This window comes from Pholis gunnellus, assembly GCF_910591455.1.
Source record: "Pholis gunnellus genome assembly, chromosome: 5".
NCBI lineage: Eukaryota > Metazoa > Chordata > Actinopteri > Perciformes > Pholidae > Pholis > Pholis gunnellus.
The window spans coordinates 22,147,322-22,173,269 of NC_136531.1; the positions used below are offsets into that span (position 1 = coordinate 22,147,322).

At 44.1% G+C, this 25,948-nt stretch overlaps 5 protein-coding genes across 7 annotated transcripts; 1 reads left to right on the top strand and 4 right to left on the bottom strand.

The window, feature by feature from the left end:
- Positions 1–295: 295 nt before the first annotated feature.
- Positions 296–4,673, bottom strand: LOC306696633 (arf-GAP with dual PH domain-containing protein 2-like). Its single transcript, XM_079160293.1, has 11 exons — positions 4,476–4,673; positions 4,004–4,134; positions 3,401–3,492; positions 3,072–3,157; positions 2,833–2,945; positions 2,554–2,700; positions 2,184–2,267; positions 2,029–2,091; positions 1,769–1,846; positions 1,323–1,551; positions 296–1,228 (listed from the first exon to the last, which is right to left on the bottom strand). Exons 1-11 carry the CDS (start codon positions 4,561–4,563, stop codon positions 1,200–1,202), a joined length of 1,140 nt encoding a protein of 379 aa, XP_079016419.1. The 5' UTR covers positions 4,564–4,673; the 3' UTR covers positions 296–1,199.
- A 980-nt stretch (positions 4,674–5,653) lies between these two features.
- On the top strand, positions 5,654–8,071 carry tefm (transcription elongation factor, mitochondrial). The gene is made up of 5 exons (XM_079158946.1): positions 5,654–5,786; positions 6,093–6,568; positions 6,761–6,910; positions 7,087–7,265; positions 7,445–8,071. The coding sequence occupies exons 1-5, from the start codon at positions 5,741–5,743 to the stop codon at positions 7,707–7,709; spliced, it is 1,116 nt and encodes a 371-aa protein (XP_079015072.1). The 5' UTR covers positions 5,654–5,740; the 3' UTR covers positions 7,710–8,071.
- Positions 8,072–8,118: 47 nt separating this feature from the next.
- On the bottom strand, positions 8,119–9,114 carry LOC306695647 (ATPase family AAA domain-containing protein 5-like). The gene is made up of 3 exons (XM_079158947.1): positions 8,805–9,114; positions 8,560–8,718; positions 8,119–8,269 (listed from the first exon to the last, which is right to left on the bottom strand). The coding sequence occupies exons 1-3, from the start codon at positions 9,074–9,076 to the stop codon at positions 8,191–8,193; spliced, it is 510 nt and encodes a 169-aa protein (XP_079015073.1). The 5' UTR covers positions 9,077–9,114; the 3' UTR covers positions 8,119–8,190.
- atad5b (ATPase family AAA domain containing 5b) lies at positions 9,098–13,126 on the bottom strand (the record flags this gene model as incomplete). Its single annotated transcript, XM_079160246.1, has 12 exons — positions 9,098–9,550; positions 9,664–9,755; positions 9,827–10,007; positions 10,184–10,248; positions 10,330–10,423; positions 10,519–10,793; positions 10,942–11,113; positions 11,459–11,607; positions 11,749–11,831; positions 11,931–12,027; positions 12,126–12,344; positions 12,577–13,126. Coding segments are annotated over 12 exons (2,430 nt in total), but the record flags the coding sequence as incomplete, so codon positions are not given.
- Positions 13,127–15,056: 1,930 nt separating this feature from the next.
- Positions 15,057–24,783, bottom strand: suz12b (SUZ12 polycomb repressive complex 2 subunit b). 3 transcript variants are annotated; one of them, XM_079159503.1, is made up of 17 exons: positions 24,484–24,783; positions 24,076–24,220; positions 23,558–23,604; positions 23,385–23,449; positions 23,215–23,283; positions 23,006–23,055; positions 22,342–22,427; positions 21,995–22,226; positions 21,627–21,732; positions 21,429–21,534; positions 21,066–21,243; positions 20,029–20,114; positions 19,719–19,862; positions 19,326–19,483; positions 18,867–19,065; positions 17,198–17,271; positions 15,057–16,909 (listed from the first exon to the last, which is right to left on the bottom strand). In XM_079159503.1, the coding sequence occupies exons 1-17, from the start codon at positions 24,496–24,498 to the stop codon at positions 16,591–16,593; spliced, it is 2,079 nt and encodes a 692-aa protein (XP_079015629.1). In that variant the 5' UTR covers positions 24,499–24,783; the 3' UTR covers positions 15,057–16,590. The 3 variants fall into 3 exon arrangements, with proteins under 3 accessions (XP_079015629.1, XP_079015628.1, XP_079015630.1); XM_079159502.1 differs by having other exon boundaries at positions 20,029–20,117; XM_079159504.1 differs by lacking the exon at positions 17,198–17,271 and having other exon boundaries at positions 16,619–16,909; positions 20,029–20,117.
- Positions 24,784–25,948: the final 1,165 nt, after the last annotated feature.

Sequence of the window (25,948 nt, forward strand, 5' to 3'; positions counted from 1 at the left end):
GAAGGTTCTTTAAATGCTCTTTTGAGGGTCACAAAAAACAACCAGAAAACATTTAGTAAACAGTCTATGAACCTTTTCTGAAGCTTTTTAGAACTTTCAGGAAATGTTCTCTGAGGGTTTTCATCCTTAGATTTTTACAGCCATCAGGTCTTCTAAAAATCCTTCCAAAGAACATTCAGGGATTTGACTTGAAATGAGAGAAGAACATGTATTTATTATTAGAGTAGGTCTGTGTATTACTTATAATTCATTCAGTTCAATTAAAAAAATATCAATAAATATTGTTGTCAATTGAACTTTATTTGATTTGACAGTCAGTTGCTGACTACATACAGACGTTAATACAAGGCATGCATACTTCAATATATATGGCACTAAATCATAGCGCAATTTAGACATTCAACTGATGTTGCGGACCTTTGCATGAGGAACTCTAACTAGACCTCGTTGAATTTTAATTGAATACCCAAAAGAAAGAAAACCAACGGGTCATAAAAGGGCTCAAGTTACTGTGCTGCTTGGCCTGGTTGGTAATCTGCCCATCAAAATAACCTGCCTACGCCAATGAAGGCATCCAGATAAAGGCCCCTCTGCAATGCCTGATATAATCATCAACTGTCATCTGTGATACATCACTAAAGTTTACTGTATCTTTGTTACTGAAGAGGAATATATATATACACCTCTATCTAGAATTCCTAAAAGCAGGAATCAACTGTGTATACAATGTATTAGACATTATGAAAAGCTTTCACGAAACATAATAGTGAAAACCAGTGTGTGGACAACATGAAACCTATCTTTTCAAAATGTGCAAATTGAGTGAAATATAAAAATACAAAACAACAACAGAACAATTGTACAGTCAAACTTATTCTCGCCTTGTTTTTTAATAAATACAACATTTGGTTCCAGTGTATTCAAAAAGTATTGCAAAGGATGATTTGATGTGATGTTATTCTGGCAACGACAATGCAATAAATTCAAGCCTCTGAGCAGCAACTTCTCGTCTGTGCAAAGTGTTGTTAGTGTTGTCGAGCAGTTGTGTCATTAAAAGTGAGAGTTTGTCTCCAACGTTTTCCCTCACCGACAGGTTCAGGGGTATCTTTTGGAAGCAGAAGCTTTCAGTCTGTTATGTCCAAAAATTATACTTGTTGCATCCTGAACTCCTGCAAAACCAACAGGTAGAACTGCTCCAGTCATTTCCCCCTTCTCATGTTGGCTTCGTCTATATCAGAGAAAGAAAGGAAGGAAGAGTTAGGAGTGGGTATTCACACGTGGGAAACACTGGAAGATCCTTATTGAGAACAACAGTATCTCACTCGCGTAGTCCTCTGGTGTCATAGGTTGAGAGATGACCTTTCTGAAGGCCTCCAACCACTCCTTCTGCTGCTGCTCCTGCTCGCACATAAAGACAAACTCTCTGTCCGGCGTGTGCAGCGTGACGCCGCAGTGCCACCGGCCTCTTCTCGCGCTCCGCTCGCTGCTCTCTGAAGCGGAGTAGCTATGGCCCTCCGTGCCAATGAAGACAGCACCCAACTCAGTGGCATCCTGACGGGGGAAACAAACTATGTATTCTTTCATTTTTATAATCAGGCAATTCAATATCTGCGTATTTTCCTGGAAATGTTGTCCACTTCCAAGATATTACCCTACATTTGATTTGAATGCATAAACGTTGTAAATATACACGTAAATGTAGTTGTCCAATTATTTACACAGTCGCTTTATACAGACATTGTAGACTATGTGGTTATCAGTTAATTACCAGTGGACTTTTAAAATATAGAAGCTTTCTGTTCATTGAGCACAGTGTGAACCACCTCTTCTTAAATGGCTCCCGATGCTGAAAACACACAAATACACACACAGAGAGAGAGGGACAGAGAGACAGAGAGAGAGAGAGAGCGAGAGCGAGAGCGAGAGACAAAGTGAGAGAGAGGCAGAGAGAATTGATCAAATTGTCAGGTACAAAAATGATAAAGAAATCAAATTTATTTTTGTAACAAACTCAGATAGTTGACGAACCGTCGGGCCAGTTTTCTCCATGTACCCCTCCTTCAGGCAATGTCCCGTTATCTGAGGTATTAACTGTGCAAAGAGACGCGGGTAACAATGTGAACGGAACAAACGTTGCACCTGGACTTCAAAAATATAGCCAAGACTTTAAAATTTCGTCTCACGTCATTGTCTTGAAGAGTGGGATGTTTCTTCCGGAGGTAAGCCAGGCGCGTTGCCCGAATAGCATTGAACAAGGATACAATGACCTATAAAGAGGCATCAGATATTGAAGAGCATGTCAGGAAGATAGAATCTGCATCCATGCAAGTATACTGTCTGGACAGTTAATACAATTTAGGTTGAATAGAAATAGAGCTTTCAAAACCAGGATAGCTGAACATAGAAGCTATATTTCACTAAGACACACAACTTCATTAACTGTACAACTGCATTTGTTGGTGTTCTGTCAATGTTGTGATCCATCGCCTTTGCACTTCTCACTTCAGACGAGAGATTCAAAATGCAAGACATTTAAGTGCAACTCCAGCTCACCTGTCCATTCTCGTGATAAACAAACAGATTCCTTGTGTGTTTGTCGTGCACGTAGGAGATTTGCAGGCCGTGAGCGTGACTGATCCTCTCTGGCTGGAAGACTGCGTTAAGATCCTTCATGGAGATGACGGCTTTGGGAAACTTGGACTTGGCGTTGATGAGAGGGTCGAGGAAGGATTTCACAAGATCAGAAAACAAAAGAGTGTGTTTGACTGTAACCCATGTTACAGTATGTTACATACAACATTGTAGAGCACATGGTGATGTGGCAAAACTCACGTCCTCTTTAATAAAGTATCGGAGGGTGAAGTCTTTGCGGGACAGCAGGAAGATCCTCTTTAAAAACTGTTTGTTGTCTTTGCCCTTCTTCCATAGTGTTAACTCAAACTGGTCTGGGTTAGAAACATCAAATGAGTAAAAGAGATGAAGAGCAACTAAATTTCTTGTAGAATCATATTTATGAACAAACAACAATGCACAAGTCATTTTTTTTATGTTCATATATGGCAGTTAATTACCTGAGCAATACGCTTGCTTGTTGTTGTTTTCTCCGGTGAATTCTCTTCTTTCATACTTTGCACGGATCCATTGATCCTTAAGAACACTAGGACAAAGCATTACTGTTTCCTCATGGATGAAAGACAAGTGTTTAAATAAATTACCAGAAAATGTGGAGACCTGTCACCGAGTATGAGTCACACTGCCCGTAATAATAGCTCCACCTTGGTACCCAACTCAGTGATTGTTCCTCTTTCTACCTCTCCACACCCATCAACTAAAAATACACTTCACTTTTCACTTCCATTGTGCTGACGAGGTGAGTGGAGGGCGAACGGCGGCCACTTACATGCAGTCTTTATGTTGCGGCTGATAGAAGAAGGCAGGGACACACTTCTCATAAAGGGCCTTGGCTGCAGAATTCCCCCTCTCCCGCATGAACTGACACCACAAGATGTGAGACACAAGAAGACACAATTCTTATTGATTCCATTCAATTCTTTTTTTTTGTAGATTTGACATTATAAACAAAACGTGTACAGTATCAAAGTATACTCTTCAACAATGACTGTGTCCAAAATAGAGCATTAAAAAGGGACAGCTCACCCCAAAATACATATTTTCCTCTATACCTGCAGTGCTGCTTATCAATATCAATTATAACAATTTCAGGTAGGAACTATTTTAGTTCCCACACACACACACACACACACACACACACACACACACACACACACACACACACACACACACACACACACACACACACACACACACACACACACAAGAATTTTTAAAAGTTAAAACTCATAGATTAAAAAATATGTCTACATAAGAATATTCTCCCAGTATAGGCTGTGCAATTTTCAATATAAAAAACGTAAATTGAATAAATGATCATCCTTTTTTATTAGCTATCCATTCAAAATATGTACAAACTACACAACTATACCTGTACTAGGGAATCATCCCAGACATCCAGACGTATGGATTTCACTCTGCTGACATCAGGCAAATTACGATGAATCCCCGAGCAATTCAGGCACACAAAGATACCAAGAGTGTAGGAGGCCCAGTCAGGCTCTGTGACCAAAACGAAGGCAACAACAATTACAATACATGTGTGTATGTATAGATATAACGAGGTCATACCACAGAAAACAGCCACCACTTCCCCCTTATAAAAGTTGATTATGAATTATGAAACCTGACTTGGCTATGAAATATGACACGGAGATCGTTCTGTTAACAAACATCACGTGGCCGGATGGCTCAGGTTACTGTTTATCATTCTTCTAACTTTAATAAAAGAAAAACATGTTCCCTGACACAGAAATCAGGTATGATGGTTTATGACAAAACATTGTTGGACAAACAAACTATCATATCAAAATTAATATATTGTGGTGAAGAATCTTACTCACCAGGAACTCCACAGTCAGCACACATGTTGTTACCTGGCTGTCGTATCAAACCGAGCAGGATTTTGTTATTTCTGTCCAGACTGGCCATAGGTGAAGGTTTTTTTTTGCTTCGCTCAGATTGACAGTCGAGTCCCAATTAAAGAGCAACTAGGTATTAACTCCATACTGGATGCACACATGAATGGTAGAGTGCTGCTCCGCTCCGTAGCAGGTGAAAAACATCACTTCTTCTCACTGGCCAGTGGCCCAGCATTTCCTCTTACCAGCACGGCATCATGAAGTTCATTGTTCTGCACACAAACGCAGAGCTCCAGAAATAACAGAGAAAGGAAGTGAAACGAATATCACTGTGTAACAGGGTGCCTGACTTACACGGACTGATCGACTTGTGTGTTGCTCACAACTTTGAGTTTGACTGGATGTCAACATTTAAAAAATATTAAATTAAACTGATTTAAATGAAACAATGGAAGACCATTTTCACCAGTAAAAAATAAATAAATAAAAAACGTTGTACTTTTTACATTTTTGCTGCTGAAATGTGCTTCCATAGAATTCAAATGCAGGGTAGACATTACAAAAACATCTCTACACTATAGGAAGCTTCTAGATAAATACATTGAAGCAACAAAAAACACTCTATAAAACCTCTAATAATATATTATTTAATTGTTTTAGAATGTGAAGTTCTAAAAGGCTCTACACATTTGTAGTCCACCACCCAAACGTGTTAGAATTATTATACCTGATTTGACCTCTCATCAGGACATGACACTAATTAGAGCTTTACCTTTTTTTTAATGGAAGTGACCTCATGTAAATCCCAGTAGAGCTCCATTCAATTTCAACCCGAGCTGAGGTTTTATCAGAGACCAATATGAACGAACTTGTGTGTGAGTGTAGCTATAATCAGCCATATGAATGAGTGCAATGGCTCTGTAAACTCACTTATATCAAGTGGCGGTATAGCTGTTGTGTCGAATACTTTTTGCCCGTCGATATGTTTGCCCCCCTCCCTAAAACCTGAACCAATCCTTTAAATATTATATTTAAATATATATTTGTTTACCCTTTATTCCACTGGAGGGCGCTATTACTTTATCAGGAGGGAAACACAGACTTCCACATGACACCGGAACCATTGCAGTGGTGTTGTGGTTTGACGCCGGTGGGTTAAACCCGTTGGACAACAACCAAAAGGGCAAAAGTTGTGTAACCTGTATGATGTTGAAGATAAAACAATCGATTATTTATTTGAATTAAAAATGATGTGGGTCGCCAGGCGATTGCTGTCGTCTGTCGCTCAGAGAAGTAAGCTTTAGTAGAAACGTTTCATCCGCTGTTTGCGTTCATGTTTCATTGACAGACTAGCAGTGTTAAGCTAATTCAACTTAGCTACGTTTAACTGATCCAGGTGATGACAGTATTTCTGTTTTAGACAATGTTCTTGAGTTTACACAGCCTTTGAGTCTGTCTGACCAACTCACAGTAACGTTAAGTTAACTGTCACGAGGGACCTCCACTCACTAACGTGGAGAGCCCGCCGTGTAACAGATCTTAATCCACCTGAACAAAGTCTGAAATGACTAGTCGGCTCCCTCTTGTGTTTCCCTGCAGGTCAGTATTCAGGCTTGTTCCGTCGCCCTCAGCACGGCTGCCTCCCGGACCTAGAGCTGCGGTATCTCCAGTGCACGTGTTGCTGGCGGAGCCGGGTTCCCGTGGCCGGCTTTGAGACCCTGAACGCCGCCATCTCCTCCACTGCTGAGCCCTGCAAGGACGACAACAGGTCCCTGGACGCCTGCTACACCTCCGAGCAGCAGGCCACCATCCTCCAGCTGCTCAACACCGCCACGCCGTCAGAGCTGGCGGGCGTGAAGCTCCTCAGAGGCCGCAAATCGCTCAACCTCGTGGAGTACAGGACTAAAAACGGACCTTTTAAAACCCTGGAGAGCGTGGTGAACGTGCCGCTGCTGAAGCACAAGAGCGCCGTCACGGTGTTCAACTCCATCCTCAACCCGGTGAAGAAGGAGAAGAAAGTGAGGATCCAGTTGGCCAAGTTCATCAGGCCGGAAGTTGACAGGTCCTGGTTGGAGGTGAGGACCTGGTCCATTTTCACACACCTGCCCCTTGACTTCATGTGAGGGGGGGAAGCGCAATGTGGCGCCAGAGTTTAAGTGGGGTGGCAAAGCAGAGACTCTTTTTCTTGCAGTCCCTAGATCCAGCATTTGTCTCATTTCAGTTTCATTCCAGTTGACCACCTGTCATGCCTCTGTTTGTTTACTCAGGACACCAGTAATATTGTGTCACTAGTATGTGGGACTAATAAAATCGCCTGGGCTCAAGTGGACCGTGGGATGACCGTGCTGGAGTGGCAAGAGCTGGACTGTCCAAATTTCTTGAGGGGAACATACATGGCTTCTGCTTACTTGAATGATGTGAGTATGAATACCAAATGTTCATGTTATTGAAGTTGTACACAGCGAATAGTTGAGTTCAATACAAACACCTATTGTCCATTTGTTTTGACTGTTATTAACATAAACGTGGAACTCAAAAGAATAGAAGCCCATATACAACTGCACAATGTGTCCTTTTTCTTTTCTTGCATTAGGTTTCTGCAGCTGTGGCACTCCTCCCACCGGCTGACTTCTACATAATAGAGAAATCCTCCATCTCGGTGCAGAACACGGCCCTGTTCCCCGTCATGGCCCACATGAGGACCGTGGAGGCCATGCTGTTCGCTCTGCTTGAGCCCAGAAACGTACCACCCGAGTCCAACATTCCTCCAAGGTGGGGGGAGAGGGATTTCATATTAATGAATTTTTAAATATGAAAGGCACACAAATATTGTACAGACACGCAACACGTTTTTTGAAATATGCTTAGCCTTTGATATTTTTTATGGCAACTGTTTGAAGTCGGTGACTGTTCATCAAATGACCTTCTCCTTCCTTCCTTCCTTCCTTCAGAGTTTTGAACATGATGCGTCCTGCTGTGGGACGTCACTTCGGTCTCATGGTGGGCGAGTCGCGGACCAGTGGTGCTCAGACGGTGCGACAGCTGATGACCGAGTCGGTGACACAGAAGCTTCCCAGGATAAACTTCCCCGCAGAGCTGCTGGTGAAGCACAGGAATTCCTTCCAGATGGGCAGCAGAAGAGGAGGCGAGGAACTCTGTGACGCTCTGCTTCAGGCTGTGGCTTTTTACGAGCTGCTCAGTGAATCCTCCAGTTAGCCGCCACGCGGACCGATGTCTAACCGAGCACTACGTCCACCAGGACAAACATCCCGGGTGGCACTCTGAGCCCTTCTGGACTTAAAACCAAACATTTACCTCTTGGAACAGATTTGGCGGTGATTCATGGTGCATTTAAAGTCTTGAATATTCTTACTATTACATGTTTGATTTGGACACTTCCATAAAGTAAATGCTGTCAGTCATCTTCACATCTTTCACTTCGGTTCGTTTGTATTAAAAGTCATGATAAACACTGCAATGATGTCAGTACACCAACAATCAAAGTGCTTTACATTCTTTAAATAAAATGGTCGACAACATTTGCAAAAATATATTGTTTTATTTTACTTTTCATGATAAAACTGTAAATAAATACACACTTTCTCATCTCAACTGCATTCAATTCATTTGACAGTATTTAGGTGGAGATAGTATTGAGGTTAAATAAATGCTCATTAAAGGTGAGGTATGTGAGGCTCTATGAGAACTCTTCTGCCAGGAGTTGAATAGTTGACTTTGAGAGGCCCAGGTGTGTGCTGCTGAGGTAGTCCAGACACCTAATGTGAGGGATAAACCATTTGAATTTAGTATTATCTTGATGCACTAACATTTTATACTACAATTATTCAATTAGAAGACTTAAATGACAACAGTAGTTGGATCTAACAAAAACTTAAGGTGATTAAGTAAGGTTACAACGTCTATCGTCTGCCTTTCACTGCCACACCGACTGCCCTGATGGGATTTAAAAACGGTGCCACGATTCTAAACGATCCACTACTTGTACTGACAACAGTTGTCCTCCTGAGATGGAACTTTATTCAAGTCTGTATTGGGCCTGGCTCACCTGACTGGCTCCTCTTTCTGTTCCTGCGCTCTCTGTAAGCGACAGATGTGGCGGAGGACCGGCATGTAGTCGACACCGACCGCTCGTCTGTTCCCCAGCAGGCTGAAGGACGCGCTGCCAAGAAGCGTCCTGCTCAGCTCATACCTCCTTTTGGACACACTGGAAAGAAAAGACGAGTGGTGGTGAGAAACAGACATTTTGTGTTTGGTAAACAAACATACCAGACGGTCAACGATCAGACTCACCTTGGTGCGCACGGTGGATGCGCACTAAAGGTGAGGCTCTGGCTTTTTGAAGAGGCAGGTAACACCACTCCCTCCGTCAGCCTCCCCCACTTCGTGTCTCCCAGTTCCTGTCTGTGTTTTCGAGCTTCGGTCAACGCCTCAGACATTCGCCGACAGCACCCGTGACAGCCCAATCCCTCAACGGCAGCCCGAACATCCGACAGCCTCGCCCGGCTCCAAACCCCGCCCACCTCCTGGTCCTCGCTCACCTCATCTAACAAGCCGTCCTTCATCTCAGCTCCTGTCCAGACAAACGCCTCGTGTCGGCATGCAGCAGCTGGCGTTGTGGAATCCAGGTACGACATGAGGTCAAAGAAGTCCGTCAAGGCCTCCAAACAGTCGGTCGCCGCTTTGGCTGTGCTTTCTTCCGCCTCGTCTCTCGAGCTAGAGGCCCCCTTCGGTGATGATGATGCTCTTTGAGGATGTCGCGTCGAACTGGAAGACGACGAGGCGTCGAGCGTCGCTGGGATATGTTTCCTTCTGCTGAGTCGAGATGCGTTCTTAACAGATCTGCCGTTGGTGGCTGGTGCCTTTCTGTTAACATTTGCGTCCAGCTGCCTGATGCGAGGATCACGGTCAGAGGTCCCCCCGGCCCCGATGGGTAGAAGAAGCTCCAGGTTGGAGTACAGAAGAGGAACGCCTCCTCTCCAGCTCTCCGCTAGGAGCCCCAGGAGCCTGTTCATGTCCATTTCAGACCAGTACTGACGCTGGAGAATTAAAGAAAGTATTGACAAACAACGTTTTTTCATATATATACATATATATGGGTGAAGATATCAAAACTTGCCTTTAGTAGGTTCAACAGTTGGTGTTGGGTCACATGGTGGAGACCCAGCATGCTAGCAGTGCAGCCTGGGTCACGATGAGGATGTCGGGAGTCTTCACCGTCTCCTCTTTCAGGAACACTCGAGTCTAGTTAAAGGAAAAACAACCCTGCAAATTGGTTGTTTTTGGTCCTCGTCTATTTAGTCAGAGCAACTTACGCTGCACACGGGAAGGCTCCTCAGACGCCCGTCCTCCGCCCCCGCGCACCCAGAGCTGCAGCTGCAGCAGGCAGCGCCTGACGTCCCCCCTGGACAGCCCGAGGAGGCCGCGGACGTCGTCCAACTCCAGCCGCGCGTTCTCAGCCAAACTCACCAGCTGCAGGTAGCTACAGACGTTCACCTCGGAACAAACAGAAGGAGTACGTTTACGACAAGACTCGAGCTCGCTCGAATGATTCTGCATGTGTGGGGAGCCTTTATAAGCACACCGAGCAGCAGCCAGGCCTGTTGAAATGTCAGACGTATGCATTTCATCCTGAAGTTGTATTCGAGTGTGGACATAGAAACCTGACTCACCACCGGTGGGGTTTTGAAAAGGATCTCCTCCAAGCTGCAGTTGAATCGCTCTCTGAATGAAGGATCTGAGGAAGACATTTCATTTGCGTCACAGCTCGTCCTTCGATGCATTTCTCGTCTAAAGATTACACAGCGTGTGCATTTACCACTGGTGGTCAAAATGACCGGTCTTTTAGTGGTCGTCATGAAGGTCTTGATGGCTGCGAGGAAACCAACGTCATCATCAAATATGACATCGACCTGCGGGGGCAGACAGTCAGGGGGGGGGGGGGGGGTCAAACCAGACAGAATTTATGCGGCCTCCATTAACGTCTATGTCTCACAGCGCGCTTTACCTCTTCAAACAGAATGAGGGACGTGGCCGTCTTTCTGTTCTTTGGCGCCAGCTGTTCGGAGTCCGCCGATGGGTCGCCGGATCTCTCGTCGTCCGGTTTTTCAGACGGCGACGGACCCCCGAAGTGAATGTGATCCGCTTTGGCCTTCCTCTTGAAGTAGTTGGCCAACGTGACGGTGGCTGGATTGGTTTTTCCCTGGCGACGAGAGGGGCCAAACCTCCGTGCCGCTCTGCTTTTTGAGGTGGAGGTGACATTTTTGGGACGCACCGCTTTTCCTGTTAAAGAAAAAGAATACAACGAGGCCTCCGTTACTGTTATATGCATGTAAACTCCACACACACACCTGACGACATAAGCTGTTCACCTTTCTTACAAAACTCTGTTGAAAGAGGTTTTTCATCATCATCATCATCTATGTCGTACCAGGTAAAGTCTCAGATTTAGGAGTGCAGCTGTTGATGGCGTAGTTGTTGAAGTACGTTGGTTTCAGTGGGTCTTTCCCCGACATCTCCACCAGGTGGGACTGGGTCGCTTCCTTCAGCTGGGACAGAACATGGCGGCCACTGCGCTGCGAGGAGCAGTTCACCTCAAATACCTGTGATTGAAAAAGGAAAGGACAGATGAAAGATAATTCCTCCTATTTAAAGTGTGATGTCCAGATTATTCTGTAACCCGAAAGCAGCCTAGAATCTATTGAAACTCATGATTTGGTACTCTGGGAAAGGGCCACAAAATATTAACATTTAAGTAATTCATTTCAACCATCAATTTCAAATGGACTCGCTTTCATTTAGAATTCGCGGTGTGGTGATTGTGGATTTGTGCGACTACACGATGTACTTCAGATTCTCTGAGCCACAGAGCAGTGTATTAAACGATATGAATATGGATTAAGATTGGCAGCATGGCCACAAAGGCATCGGTCCAGTTTGAATCCAACCTTGAAGCCAAGCTCCTGGGCGCAGGCGTACACTGAGGCGGTCTTGCCCACACCTGGAGGTCCCGTGATCAGCGTGGTGTTGCACAGCGGCGCCTCTCTGTCGTCCTCTGGCCCAGCCTCACCCTGGAAGTCTCCATAGTCCCACGAGTCTGCACAGGAGGACACAAATCCTGAGTCATTAGGATTTGTGTCGTAATGTGCAGATCTTTTTTGGGGGTCAAGGCTCATTAGAAACCACATTAAAAATGTAACCCAGTACAGAAGTGTGCAAAATGCCAGCTCATACATACTGCTGCTGTTTTCTTCTTGTTTCCTCTCGTCCATTTTTCTCCTCTCGTCACAGTCGGCTCTTAGTTTCCATTTCTTCAACCAACTGAATTCCATTGAGGAAAAACAATAGATTATGCTCACACCGATTTCAAGTCCAATATATCAGAGAAAGGGTGAAGGCAGTTCATTGTATTAAACGAACATTTGCAGTTTATTCACAGAGGCAGAGTTGCCGATGACTTCGCTTGAATGCTGAGGACTGTACTTGTCTGTCCAGAGGACGTCCTCGAAACAGGAATCTGGACACAAAGAGAGGAAGAGGGGGAAAAAGTACATTTCCTGCTATCTAAAAGGGCATAAAACATGTCAATGAGCAATCATCATGTGACAAGTGTACCTCTTTGGGGGATGCCAGAGGTTTTGAGCGACTGGCTGTGAGATTCTGCATGACCCATCCCTCCAGAGTACGGCTCCGGGCCTGCTGGGCTCCCCCTCTGCCGCCTCAGTCTGTGGGGGCGACTGAGCTCGTTGCCTCTGGGCTGCTTCTTCACCGTCGGGACGGTGCTCTCCTGGACGGCCGACACGAGGCGGTGACCCCCGCCAAAGGCTTCCTTTGCTGGGAGACCACACCTCAGACGTTTGGGCAACCTCTCAGAGCTTTCGTTTCCTCGTTTCCTCTTCTCTTGTAAGATGTTCTGTAGGGCGCTTATACTTTCTGCTTTGGGAAACCAAAAAAGAGGCATAACTGGTCATGGCAGCACAGGTTCAGTTGGGTGGCTCAATATAACCTTCATCCCTGCTTGATGAATGAATAAATTAATGATATGAAAGCAGATTCAGAATCTCACCTGTGGATCCAGAGTCCTGCGGCCTTTCGCACGCTTTCCTCTGCAGAGTGCTGAACACTGCTCTGACTGGAAATGCTGGGTTGGATGTTTGGATTTCCTGCAGACAGCTGTGCAGAGCAGAGGGTGACAGCTGTCCTCTCCGGGACCTCGTTCTCTCCGTCAGCGGAGGAACTGTTGATAAAAGCTGCCGACCCGTCACCAGCTGCACATCTGGAATCTGGGGAGGAAGCACCGATTCCTGCAGCTTCTCCACGGGCCGGTCCAGCTTCCCGTCGCTGCTCCGTTTACTTTTGCTTTTATGGAAGACAATTGGTGCAATTTTAACGTGTTTTGCGCAAAAGTTCGTTCTCTGCTCCTCCTGAAGTGATTTTCTGGTGGAGATGCCTGCAGCAGCAGCAGCAGCAGCGACATGCGTGTCTTTTGCTGGATCTCTTTCTGGTGATGTTTCATCGTGGCAGCAGCTGGACTCTGACAACACTACCGTTATCACTTCTTTGCTCGGGCACAAAACGTCTTTACACGTCTTGCTCCGTTTGAGTTTATTTTGCATCGCAAAGAACTCGAAAATTCAAAGACGTTTGGCTTCGGCGCTCGAGCGGCTGTAACGCATGACGCGTCGGTGACGTCAATTTGTGCGACGTTAACTAAAGGCGAAAGTGTCCCGTTTTCTTTTACACCAACCGAGCTAGCTCTTAGCTAACTCAGACTTTTAGCGAAGTTCATTAAAGCAACGAATAAAAAAACTTCTAAACACTTAAACGGCGGGTGTTGACTAAAGAAACGTCCCAAATGTTTTTTGAAATGACGTTTAAAACGTGCGCGGGAAGGATGGGCGTGGCCAAAGATCGTGTATGTGCAGACAAATCACACGGAGGCTCTCGTGCAGTTCAACAAAATGAACCGCTTCAGATGATGAAGCCTTTAGAGCTAACTCACCACACGAGCCTACACGTTGTTATAAAAAGCTGAAGAAACTTAATGTTAATGGTCACGGAGGACATGATTGATCTACATTCTGTGTGTGGAGTGGTAGCTCTGCTGCTGCTTGTTGCTTTTGTGTGATCGTATGTGTGTACATCTTTTTTGCTGGTTTTCATAATCAGCCCCCGAATAAGGTTCATTGTCATTTTACCTACTAGAAATGTACCTTGGTGTTTGGTGCTTACAATAAACATTAAGAGGAATGTTTATAAAATACAGGCAGGGTACTGCACAAGACTAGAACATAAATGTAGAATAGAAAAAAATACTATAAATTACTAATATGGACAGCATAAGAAGAAAACAGCTTGTCACAACGTCTAAAATGCTCTTTATCCAGCTAAGGCCAAGTTTACATGTTGTCTCACACTACAGATGGAACTAAGATCCATCTTGAAAGAACACAGTTTAAAGCACAGGGAATAGAATTGTATGTTCTACTCTAAAGCGTTCACTACCACCATGACCAGTATCAGCTCTTTACATTTGTGACCCACCTCAATGTGTTCGTCACAGGGTAACTGTGGAAGATGGAGCATCCCCTTCCATCCTCCCCATTAGGAACCACCAGGACTCTGTTTACTGGCCCCAGGCTTTAAATGATGGGGATAGTAGAGGAACCTTTGGCAAGACAACCCACATTTAATCATAGCACCATCTGTGTCAAGACGTCCTCAGAGTCACCTGCAGAGAGAGCTGCTGACTGACCAAATTAACACGAAAGAGACTCAGGAGTTCTGGCTGGAATTATATCAGCTCTCTTAGAATATCTACTCTCTTAGACAAACTGTGCAGTGTGAACTTCCATGAGTCGGAGAGAGAAAAGCTTTCCTCACACTTTTGGGGAACGACAGACTCTGAAGCAGAAGAGCTTCGATACTATCCATTAAAAAAAAAAAAAAAAAGGAAGTCAAACAAGAGACAACTATGCAGAAGAGTATGGAGCATTTGTTCCCTTTAGAGGGAAGACACTTCATGTCTCTGCACTCTGGTGAACACTTTAACCCTTATTTTCTCTCTGTATCCATTCGAGAAATTCAATGTTTCATTTAGCATGAAATATTCAGTGCTGCCCTGTGTGAACGTGCATTATAAAAAACAGGTCTGATTTTGAATCCTCATTAAGAGGACTTCAGCAAAATGAGTGAACTGAACGTTTTTATAATTAAATGAAATTAGCTTTGTGTTGACTTGACCGTTCCTTCTTTACCTCAACAGTTGAAAACAGTCCTAACTCAATCTGGTGAGGACAGTGTGACGCGGTCAAAAGCCTGAGAAAAAGTGAGTAAGTGACTGTTAAGTTATGCTGGTCTGGATTTTGTCAACCAAAAATACTTAAAACCAAATATTTCATTCCGCATGTGAAATAACTTTTTTAATTTGTGGGGCATGAATTGTTCATATAAAATGCATAAACGGAGGTTTTAGCCTTATTCAGACGAGTGGACCATGAAGGAGAGAGTGTAATGATGCAATGGGTACAACATTACAGCCGCGAATAAGGACAAATTCATTTTATTTCTTTAAATATAAAAGTCCCCCTAGCCAGAGTGTACAGTTAACAATTTTGAACAGGGTGTTTTTCATAATAATGGTGAATATGTCTCCCTTTCTCCAGATGAATACAGAAACCTTCCATGAACAGCGAAGGAGGGAAAAATATATTGTTAATTTGGTTTTCCACAAAGGAAATCGGATGAAACTACAAAACACTACTGCGGTTTTTTCTTTCTTTAAAAAAAAAAACACAACAACAAGTTATGGAATGAACAAAAGAAAAGATGCTAAATAATATACAGAACTAAGAGACTGGTGAAAATATTCGCCTTTGGCATAAACTGCACCTAAACAGGACAGACGGACTGAGAGCCAACCATCGAATAACCAGCACATTGCTTTGAGAGAAGAACTGCAATCTGTTAATTATTGGATTCAGAACGGGGCACGGCTCAACATTTGATGCGATTACACGTAAACACAGTTCTGTCAATAGCTTCCCATACGCAAAACACACGAGGAAGGAAAAAAAAAACAAACACACACACACAACAAAAACAAAAACACACATTGCAATTGCAACATGGTGGAACCTGGAAAAGAAAGCTACAGGTGATGTGACGAGGTGATGTGCTGCTGGTTGTTTCAGTAAATAAACATTTCATTTCCTTGAGCTATTATCAATGCAGGCCAGAAGGCCATCGGGGTGATGAAGTAGGTTTTTTTAGCACGGACCCGAATCAGAATTTATCCTCTTGTTTCGGGATCCAAGGCTTACAGTATATCACTATTGTCATGGCAACCTGCCAGCAAAACCCACGATCCATGTCGGGGGGGTCCGAACACAAGCTTTATACACTCATATACTCTAGACGTTGATGCCAATAGTGTAGGTTTTAACTGCAAACGTATGCAATTCAAATCAAAAGTCAGTCACAACAGTGACAAACGTTTCTCCACTGACAGCAGTGGAAACGCTGCATTTAACATTTGGCGCAGCATGAAAGAAAAAAAAAGAAAAAGAATAAGGTTTCTAAATACAAACACACCAAGTGCTAAAAATAATCAGCTAAAAGGATAAGATCTCAACAAGGTTAATGTGTACGTGTACACAATAACCAAGAGTGACTTTAAAAAGTACATTTCTAACTGTAGTCTGGATGCAGCGGTCTCTGACGTGGACATGTCAGAGGACTCTTTGTTTGTTCACTCCCTCACCCAAAGACAGACACTTCAGTGGCTCCTACAAAAATGCAGGTTAAGTAGGTTCGACTTACATCAGCCAGTCCTCAAATCCCTGGATTGTGGAGATGTCGGTGTTTCACTTTTTATATTCGTTCATATTTGGTTCAGTTCTCATGTTCCGCAAACTTGTTTACCTTGTGTAACTAGCCTGCTTCAGGTCAGATCCTCCAGTTCTTGCACCTATCTAAGCACCAAAGGGATTGGTAATGTTCAATGAAGAAGGAAAAAAGAAAAGAACAGAACAAAAAAACAAAAAAAAAAATCGATAATCGTTGTTCCATCCGTCCTACATCAGTCTGTCAGTGAGCTTTTTGTCCTCTTGCCCTGTTTCCCCCCAGTGGAGGTGACGGCATTGCCGTTGCAGGCCCCCGCTGAGGCCAGAGTCTGGTCCTGCTGCTCCTCCTCCTCCACGGCGTCCGGGAGCTCTTCCTGGATCTGCCGCAGGCGGGCCATGGCGCGGTCAATGGTGGCGGTGCTCACCAGGTTGAAGTCGTGCATGCTGACCAGATGCAGGAGGAAGTTGCGGCAGAGGTTGCGGCGGACGATGTGAGGGCCGGCGCTCTCCGCGAAGAGCATGATGGCCTGATTCATCTGGTTGTCGGCGATGAAGCTGGAAAGTGGAAGACGGAGAAACAGAAGAGCTTAGAGTTTCAAAAAGTAGGATGGGGCGAGAGGAGCAGGGACGACGATGTAGTACAACCACACTGTGCATACGAGAGATTACAAGTGCACTTCTCAGGGCTTTGGCTTTCTTTTCTAAAGTCAAACCCTCTTCAAGAGTTACAAAATAAAAGCTTTGTAAATATCCACATTACACAACCACTGCTTTTAATCTCAGCATCAGGAATATTGAATGGAGGGAAGGAGGCAATGTTCACCACGTCCCACGTAACCGTACTTCATAACATGTAGGTTCCACAGCTTCATCACTTCCTTCTCTCCCTCGTTGACGTCGGTAAACTCATCCAGTTGCTGTATGTAAACAACAACAAAAATATTCACAAATTAAAGATATAATTATGGTGACGCAGTCTACCACAACCCTGAAGAGGAGCCAACTAGCACGGCCCCTGTGGCGCCTAACGGCACAATGCATGCCATGTTTAAAACCTTTGATGGAGCTATTTTAATGACCACCAATTCCTTTTAGGCATTTCCTGTTGGCCCCGAGAGTGACTTTGCTGTGACACTGATGGACACTACAGCAGGTTGAGTTAGCAGGTGCAGGAAATCAATACGGCAGTGATAAAAAAAGTGTTGTGAACGGGTGTAAGACACCGAACAAGAGCACCGTGTTGGCAGCAGTTTTTAGTAGCTTTAAGTTATTTATGGGGAGCAGGGCTGACCCAGATGCTTTTGACCCTTTGTTGCCATGGTAATCCGACACCAAAATCAGTACTCCGGGCTAAATACCCCCCCCCCCCTTCATTCTCTGGGCACTGCAGAAACACTCACACACACAACCACTTATACTCCATTTCAAACACAGAGTCTGATTGCAGTAGTTCCCTGGCCTCAGTCCGTTAGTACAGTTTCTTCCTTTCATTGATTTCATTACTGGCTTCTTGTGTTAGTGAAGTAAATGTACCGTCACAATATCTGTAAATCTAGATTCAATTATTATTAAACAAAATAAAATCATAAATATTACAGCATAAAGAGAGACTCCTAAAGCAATAGATACATTGAAAACAAAAAAGGTACTATATGGGAATAGTATGTTCACTATAAACTACACAGCATGATCCTATACTACAATACTGTCTAAACTGATAGATACAATAGATCAAAATGGCAAAAAGGAGAGTACAGTCAGTATACATCTTACTGTACTTTGTGGTATTTTATGTGCTGTTGTATCATTATAATACTTCTATTTCTAAAGGGAACTCATAATGAGCCTGTGGTACCTTTAGAAATAGAACTATCATAATGATACAACAGCACATAAAATGCCACAAAGTACAGTAAGTTCATATTAAATTTACAGAGTGCCAGAAATATACTATAGGTAGTTAAAAATATATGTATTAAGAAGACACTAGCAGGACATCTCGGCACACTGCAGAACTACTGTGCCCCTGGAGAAAGGACACTATGTGACTGAAAGGCCCCACCGAGCAGATGTAATTCAGATTTACAGGTTGGTTTTTTAACCACCATGTGACCCTGGAGGGGCTCCTTAGAAATGCCATCGATTGGAAAGATGAACGCGTCGTCGTCGGTCTGAATCAATGATAATGACTGATAAGTTACAGCTTTACAGGCGCAGCGCTTCCAGCCAATCTCGAAGTATGCATCTCCACAAAGTCTTATAATGGAAGCTGAATGAAAAGACAGGATGTAAAGTAGACTCTTATCATAAAAATGTCACACAATGCTTCCTCATGTCAGTCTCGACTAAACTTTAACATCAAGTCCCAATAAAGGAGGGTGAGATTCTATGTTTGCGTCACTAAGTGGAGACGAAACTTGAGGAATTGACCTTTAAGGGCGTCTCCATGAGTGGTGGGACAACTTAATTCAACAGTGAAGCCAGAGACAGAACTACGCAACGGGCCTCTCACCGTGCCGGTCTTCTCTCGGAGCCACTCCGGGTCCCTCTCGTCCTCGCTGTCCTCCTCCATCTCCTGGGGCCGCAGCGGCATGCAGCTGTCGCTGTGGAAGTAGAGGCGGTTGTGTCCGCTGACGTACGTCCTCTGCTGCTCCAACTCTCCGTCCTCGGTCTCCAGGAACTCGGACAGACTCGGTTTAGTCCTCTTGGGCCTAGAGGAAGGGGGACAGACAACAGATCCTGCTTGTGCACTACGAACGCTGGTATCCTCAAATCTTTCTTGCCCTCATTTGTCAGAGATCACGTGTAATGATGCGGCAACAACCTCAACACTGGTTTCTTCATTCCTTTTTTGTTGATATATTCTTGTACGCATCACCTGTTCTAGACTAGTTCTAACCCAGCTCACTGCTTCATTTAAGTTCATTCAAAACAAGTTAATGACGCTGTCTGGCAATGAGTTCAGGTGTACCTGCAGACCAGTATGTGAGTTACAGCGGTCCTCTTAACTGGGCCGTTGCGGCTGAAAGCAAAGCCCGGTTGGCTGTGGATGTCCTGAGGGTTGCCAACGTACGATCCGTCATAGCACTCATTGATGGACACGTCTATCCTGGCTCCTTTGGGATGAGGCTGCACATTTAAAAAGAAAATAAACAAAAAACATCAGTGAAATTCTACTGGAAATTGGACAGACACTTTAAGATTAAGGGGAACCCTGCACTAGATGCCAAAGTTACGTCACAATGGGTACCAGGAAAGAGAACAATTGGTATTGGATCTCTCTGTACTTTAGGTTTGTATACTTAAACATTGCTTGAAATCACGCGGCATCTTGGGAAGACACACGACTCGCTCGGTTGCTTACCACATAGTTGAAGATGAAGCGGGAGTGGGAGAGTTTGAGGTGTTTGAGCAGGCTGTAGAGTTTGCTGCAATTCAGGGTACACCAGGGACAGTGAAGATCATCTCTTGCCTCTGTTTGCTGCCGTGTGTTATTGTTGTACAAGAACTGAACACGGACAGACGACGTTAGTTACAAAGCAGATGTAGGAACCTTTTTTCTTTCTACGGCCTACAAATGTGACAGTAATTCCAAACATGTTTGCATTTCAGCCCCCTCACCAGAGGAGTCATGTAAGTCAGTGTCCCAGGCCCAGTTGTGTTTCTTACTGTACCTGATAAAATATACGGAGCTTCTGCCGCGGCTCACACAGGACCTGCTCTTTCCTGGTCTGAACGTCGGTGCTCACCGACTCTTTCACTGCTGACGGGAACAGACGGAAAAGGGTTATTTCTTGGAGAATCTCCAAAAATCGATTTGATACATTCAACATGTATTTGGGGAAAATGTAGAAATTGCCCCGCTGCGCCCAAACAGGACAGGTCTTACATATTGGGCTCCCTCCTACCACGGCAGTTGAAATGTAATAGGAAGGATTTCATGTATTTGAGTGTTTAGAAATGGGCTGCATCAGTGATGGATTTAAAAAAAAAAAACATATATTTCAGTTGAATTGAATGTTTATCTGTTGCACAATTAATGACCACCACAGCATTGTGAGAGCTGAGACTTCTCACTTACGCCTACAGTAAGCAACCCTGTAGGGTTTGTTTGCATTTCTTCATTAATTAGGTTGAAAGAATTCTGCTCAAACAGTCCCTAATTTCAAGGTAGGGACTCTATGCTATTCCTATTTCCTCACATGCAGCGTGCAAACATTTTGCTTGACACTCACACATACTTCATGACTTGCACAGAAACATGACTCAGGGGGCCTTGTTCAAAAAGGGTGGCCGCCATGTTGCCGGCACATTCGTGGAGTCAAGTGCAAGTCTCAAAAAGGACTCAACAGCTATGACTCACTGGATGACTTCTGACGCATTCAGTTATAAAGAGAACTCATCCCACACCAATATACGACCCATTGAGCTTCACTCGGAGAATCTGGCATGAAATGTTGAATGTTTTGTTGTAATTTTCGAAGACTTGTACAGCACTTTAAATCAAAGCAGAATCATTATAGAAGTATTTATGTCCCCTCCCATCCTTCATCAACTATGGATGTCTTCTGCCTCCTGCTCTTAAATTTAAAAACAGGGCTAAATGTAACTCACAATGTAATAAAAAGGATTTTAGCACATCACAGCATGTTTCCAACTCAGCTTGGTCTTTAAAAAAGGCAGAGCTGCCCTGTGCTGTTTTCGTACTCACTCATGAGGGCGGCTCGGTGGTTGCTGGTTCGGGTCTCCATGGGGCTGGAGCTGTCCGAGTTTCGCGTGGCGAGGGGTTTTGCCACGGGGGCAGTGGACTTTCCGCTGGCATCGCCTGTCCAACGCAGCATGAACTGCAATGTGGGTCCCTGAGAAAATGTCTCAAATGGTGGCAGTCTCTGTGGGAGCGTCACACAGAGGAACGATCAGCGGTTAGGACAACGAATCCTGAAGATATTTAAAGAGAGCCCAACGCTGCGGCCGAATCAAATCAGGCGCCGGATTTGATGCGGATGCAGCCAAAAGAGGAAAGAAAAGTCCTCAGGCGCTTCATGCAGACACATGAACAACCCCCCGCCCTTACCTTTCCATCCAGAATGGTTTCCCACGTAGCTCGCTTCTTGCTGACGGGGCTGTCCTCCATCCCCTGCATCGACACCTCGTACTCCCCGTCCAGCAGCTGCAACCTCCTGCAGAGAGCAAATCAAGAGCTGTGACTTTTACAGGTCCAGTCAAAGGAACGGCAAAGAAGTGATCCTAAAACCTGAGTGGAAACCTTTACCTGTTCTTATCAAAGACAGTCATCTGTGCAACAAAGGTCTCCGTGGTCTCTCCCGCCTCTCTGTGGGACGAACTTCTCTTCTTTCTACTCGGAGTCTCTATTACATCTTTGCATTAAAAAACAAACGGAATGAAAACACACAAAATAAAGTGAGAAATTTCATTTTAGAACCAGCAACTGTTTCCGTTACATCTCACATTATTGATCAGATGCTGTGCCCAGACGAAGACCGGCTCCTTGCAACCAGCAGCCTGCTCATACATAGTCTCCCTATTCTGATCTCATAACAAGCTGTTAAATAATTCATCCCAAACTGTACTTGTGCTGCAAAAACGGAACACAGAAGGCTTGGATGGGGCTTGTCCTACCAATGTTCTCGTTGGCCTCTCCGTTGACCAGACCGTTCGCGTCCCTCCGCCCCGTGCGCGACACCCTGAACAGGAGCGAGTAGGACTTGACCATGTGGCTGTTGCTGGGCTCAAACTCGTTGCTGGAGACCAGTAAGGAAGGGTAGGATCCATGCTTGGTTTGGTTACTGTCAGGATTCAAAGGCACCTGCTTTTTACCTGTAGGCACTTGCTTTATCGGGCAGCTGACATCCTGGAAAAAATATATATAACCAATCTTAAATTTTGACAAGACAGAACCACTCGTAAGTCAGATTTAATTACTTGCTGCTGAAGCGACAGACTGTCTCCAGAATATTTGACTTTACCTTGCGTTTTTTATGGCAGACTTTGACAAGTAGCACCTCTAAGGACACAGAGTTTTGTTCATTTTCTGAATTCTGAGATGGCTTTTCTGTACGGCAAAAAACAAAAACATAGGGTGTCAATCCTTCCGTCCATTTTTGTTGCACAACAAAATCCCAGATAACATCAAACTAAAGCATTGCGTGACTTTCGTAGTCATCTCTATGTAAGGCCGATGCTCTATTGGTACACAAAACATTGTCCGCGTCGCGCCACTCTCTGTCCCTAGGATCAGTGTCAATGAGCGTGTTCACATGTGTACTAATGTCCTGGTTTGGAGTTTTATTGTGGTTTTGATCTTTGAATCCTGTACAGTATCCAGGTTTCTGATCATCTGTGTCTTGACCTCTCACCACATCAGCCATGCAGGAACCGGATCAGGGACCTGAATAAGGGCCTTAATGTCCTGCCACAATAATCCAGGTTTCTATCAGAGTACTCCGGGTAGCATATCCAGGTTTCTCAACAATAGAATACGGTCTTATCCAGGTAACAACAACAGTATGACTAGAAGTTTAAAAAAAACAAACACTAAACATATTTACTCAGCCCTTTTTTGATCCATTTGTAAGTATTTCCCTTTGCACAGATATGTTACACACAAGCACTTGAGTAGAATCTGCTTACCATCCTTATGGAAGAACCCAGTGAAGGTTAACTGTAGATGTGATGACAAACTGAAGAACCAACAGACAAATGCACAGGTGAAAATCGGGTAATACCACGTGCTCCAACTATTAATACGACTGGTCGTAAATGAAGTCGATGCGGTTTCTCTGGTGTCTTAGTCCTTAAAATCTACCCAGCAATAAAGAAAAGAGGTGGAGCCGTGTTACCTTAGAGAATCCTGCTCTCCTTTCATCCTCTCGACTGTCTGCAACATATCATCCACTTTGAATGTTTTCCTGGGAGGAAGGATTACAAGTCAGACAGGTTCAGAATGAATTCATTAATACTGTGGCGGGAAAAAACAAATGTTAGATTCAGAACATCATCGTCTGAATACCTTCTGGCATTTGATCGGCCGTTTCTGTGAGACATGAAGGTGAGCGTCCTGTGCAAAAATATGGGCTGGAAAGGGGAGAAAGGGAATTCATTAAAATCACTCTTTTTTTTTTTAGTGGGCTAGCGAATCACTATATTGACTGAAAAGAAAATGTAGTACAGTAGTTCACTTACTGCAATCAAATTCCTTGTGCGGAGGAATCTGTATATCTGAGTTGGTTCTGGAAATAGAAAAAAAAGAAGAGTAATTGTGATATTTACATCACGTCACTATGTTTTCAGGATAACTTTACAATGAATCCACTAAAATCTGAAACATGAGCGCAACAACAAAAAAGATCATCGCATTATACATCCCGATAAAAAGGGGTGTTAACAGGTGGTGGCTGATTTGGCAAAACACCCACCAACTTAAAAAGATTTGACAATATAAGAAACAATTTACGTGTTTTGAAGTTAGCAATTAGCATGAGATCCGTTTCGTTAAAGACAAACGATATGAGGAGCTCCCTTCAGAGTGCCAGATAAACTAGGGAGGCCTGTCAGCCATTAGCAATCATAGAAAACAAAATAAGTCACCATAAAGTTAAGCGGGTCACCTGTTGCCCGCAGGGGAAAGTTATTCTGGTGTTATAAAAACGGGGGAGGGGGGAAGAAGTAGCACAACAAAGTGAAGAGAGTTAAAATCTCACTTTCAAAGGCCTGCAGGAAGAGCTCATGGTCGGCCTGAATCTGCTCCATCTTCGGCTTCTTCACAGAGTTCATCATCGCTGATGAGGCGGGGTACACGGCGCCGTTAGCTTTGCAACTCGCCCCACTCATAATATGACCTGAGTTCTGCGCGTGAAACAATGGCACATATTAACACACACACACACATCCACATTATCACAAGACAAATGGTGGCAATACATGTTAGCCAGTTGGCAAACACTCGCGCTAGCAGTCGCGCTAGCTAGCTCTGCTACAAGCACAATGCTAACATGTTTAGTTCGCTTGGTATTTCAGCGTAGTAGCTATTCGTTTAATCAGACCACGAACTAACAGAAATCCGAAAATCAACACGTCGTAAACATTGGACGTAAATAAAAGCAACCCACCCTGGCCGATGGCATTAATTACTTAGCCTCGCTGCCTCCAGCTCAAGCCTGGCAGACTCAACAGCAGAGACCCATGAAGATGAGGAGGAGGCGACGAGACGCTGGCTAGTTAGCTAGCAATGCTAGCATGGTTCACTAGAAAACAAACCTCCGTCTGCCTGAGGCTCACAAATCACAGTCACAAATATCGTTCGATATCGGAGCTGCTTAGAGTATTTTGGATGTTATTATTGATTATCTATCTGTAATTTATTGTCGGTGTGGACTCCTTCAATTTGTACTGAACAACAGAGCAGTAGTCAGTTGTGAGCCAATAGGAGACGGACTCGGAGAATCCGGCGCTGTGATTGGCTGCTGACCTCCGGAGATGACACACAACCCGCTCTCGCTCTCTGCGATTTTGCGGGAAATCGAGTTGATCAGAGTTCTCATGAAGACGACCGTGCAGCTAAAACTCTCATTTTCACAGAGAGAAAAATGGATTACCATATTATATTGTAGACTATAGGTATTCCAAATCTACAATACATAGTCAAGAGCTTAACACAGACAGTACTATTTAGTAGTGATATTGTATTTGTTGTATCTGTATAATACGTCCATACACTTAAAGAGAGTTCTGAAGAGTTTTATTTTGAAAGTACTGAGATTAAGCTATTTTGTGCTCAAGAAATATCTCCAGTAATACAGTAACGTAAATAGGGTATGCACTCTCTACTCTTCTGCGAATCTCTTCCTGTGGCAGTGATTGTGTTTTTGTACAAACATTTGCAGTAAAGTTCTTGCTGAGGAAAAACCATCACATCACTCTCGTGATTATTTATCCCCCTTTTTCAGGGGCGCAATATCTGCACCCCGGAGCGCAGAGAGAGAGTGAACTATCTACACTCGTGGTCAGCTCAATAATCTTCTAATGGTGTGCAGATATATCACTAAGTACGATTTTTAGTTGTGTGTTTGTGAGTAAAACCGCTGCAGTGAACACGATATTATTAATGTATGGTTTATATTCCATAGTGACAGATACAGCATTCTGTACACAAACTGTAAACAGCTGTTTGATGAGAGCATCAGAGCTCTCTCAGAGGAGTCCCCACGGTGACGTCACACACATTCTCCAGTTACCTCACCTGGCAAACCACCTGCAAATAACGACTGTTTAAATTAGCAAAGAGTGTAAATGGCCTAAAGCCAGCGACAGCTCTCGTACGATCACACCATATCGTCATTATCAGTCCTGATCATAATGCCAGAACAAAACATAAATAAATAAATTGTGTTCACCTATCAAACTTCCTTTTTTTAAATGAGTGGTGGATACCACCAATCGTCGCGATCATTTTGGAAGCAATCAAATCCTATGGTGACTCTCGTGATGTGTTGTGCTGCACGATAGATACTCTGGCACTGTTCAGACGTAAATGGAAGAGTTGGGAGTGAACGTTCTTCCTCTCGGCAGTCTCCG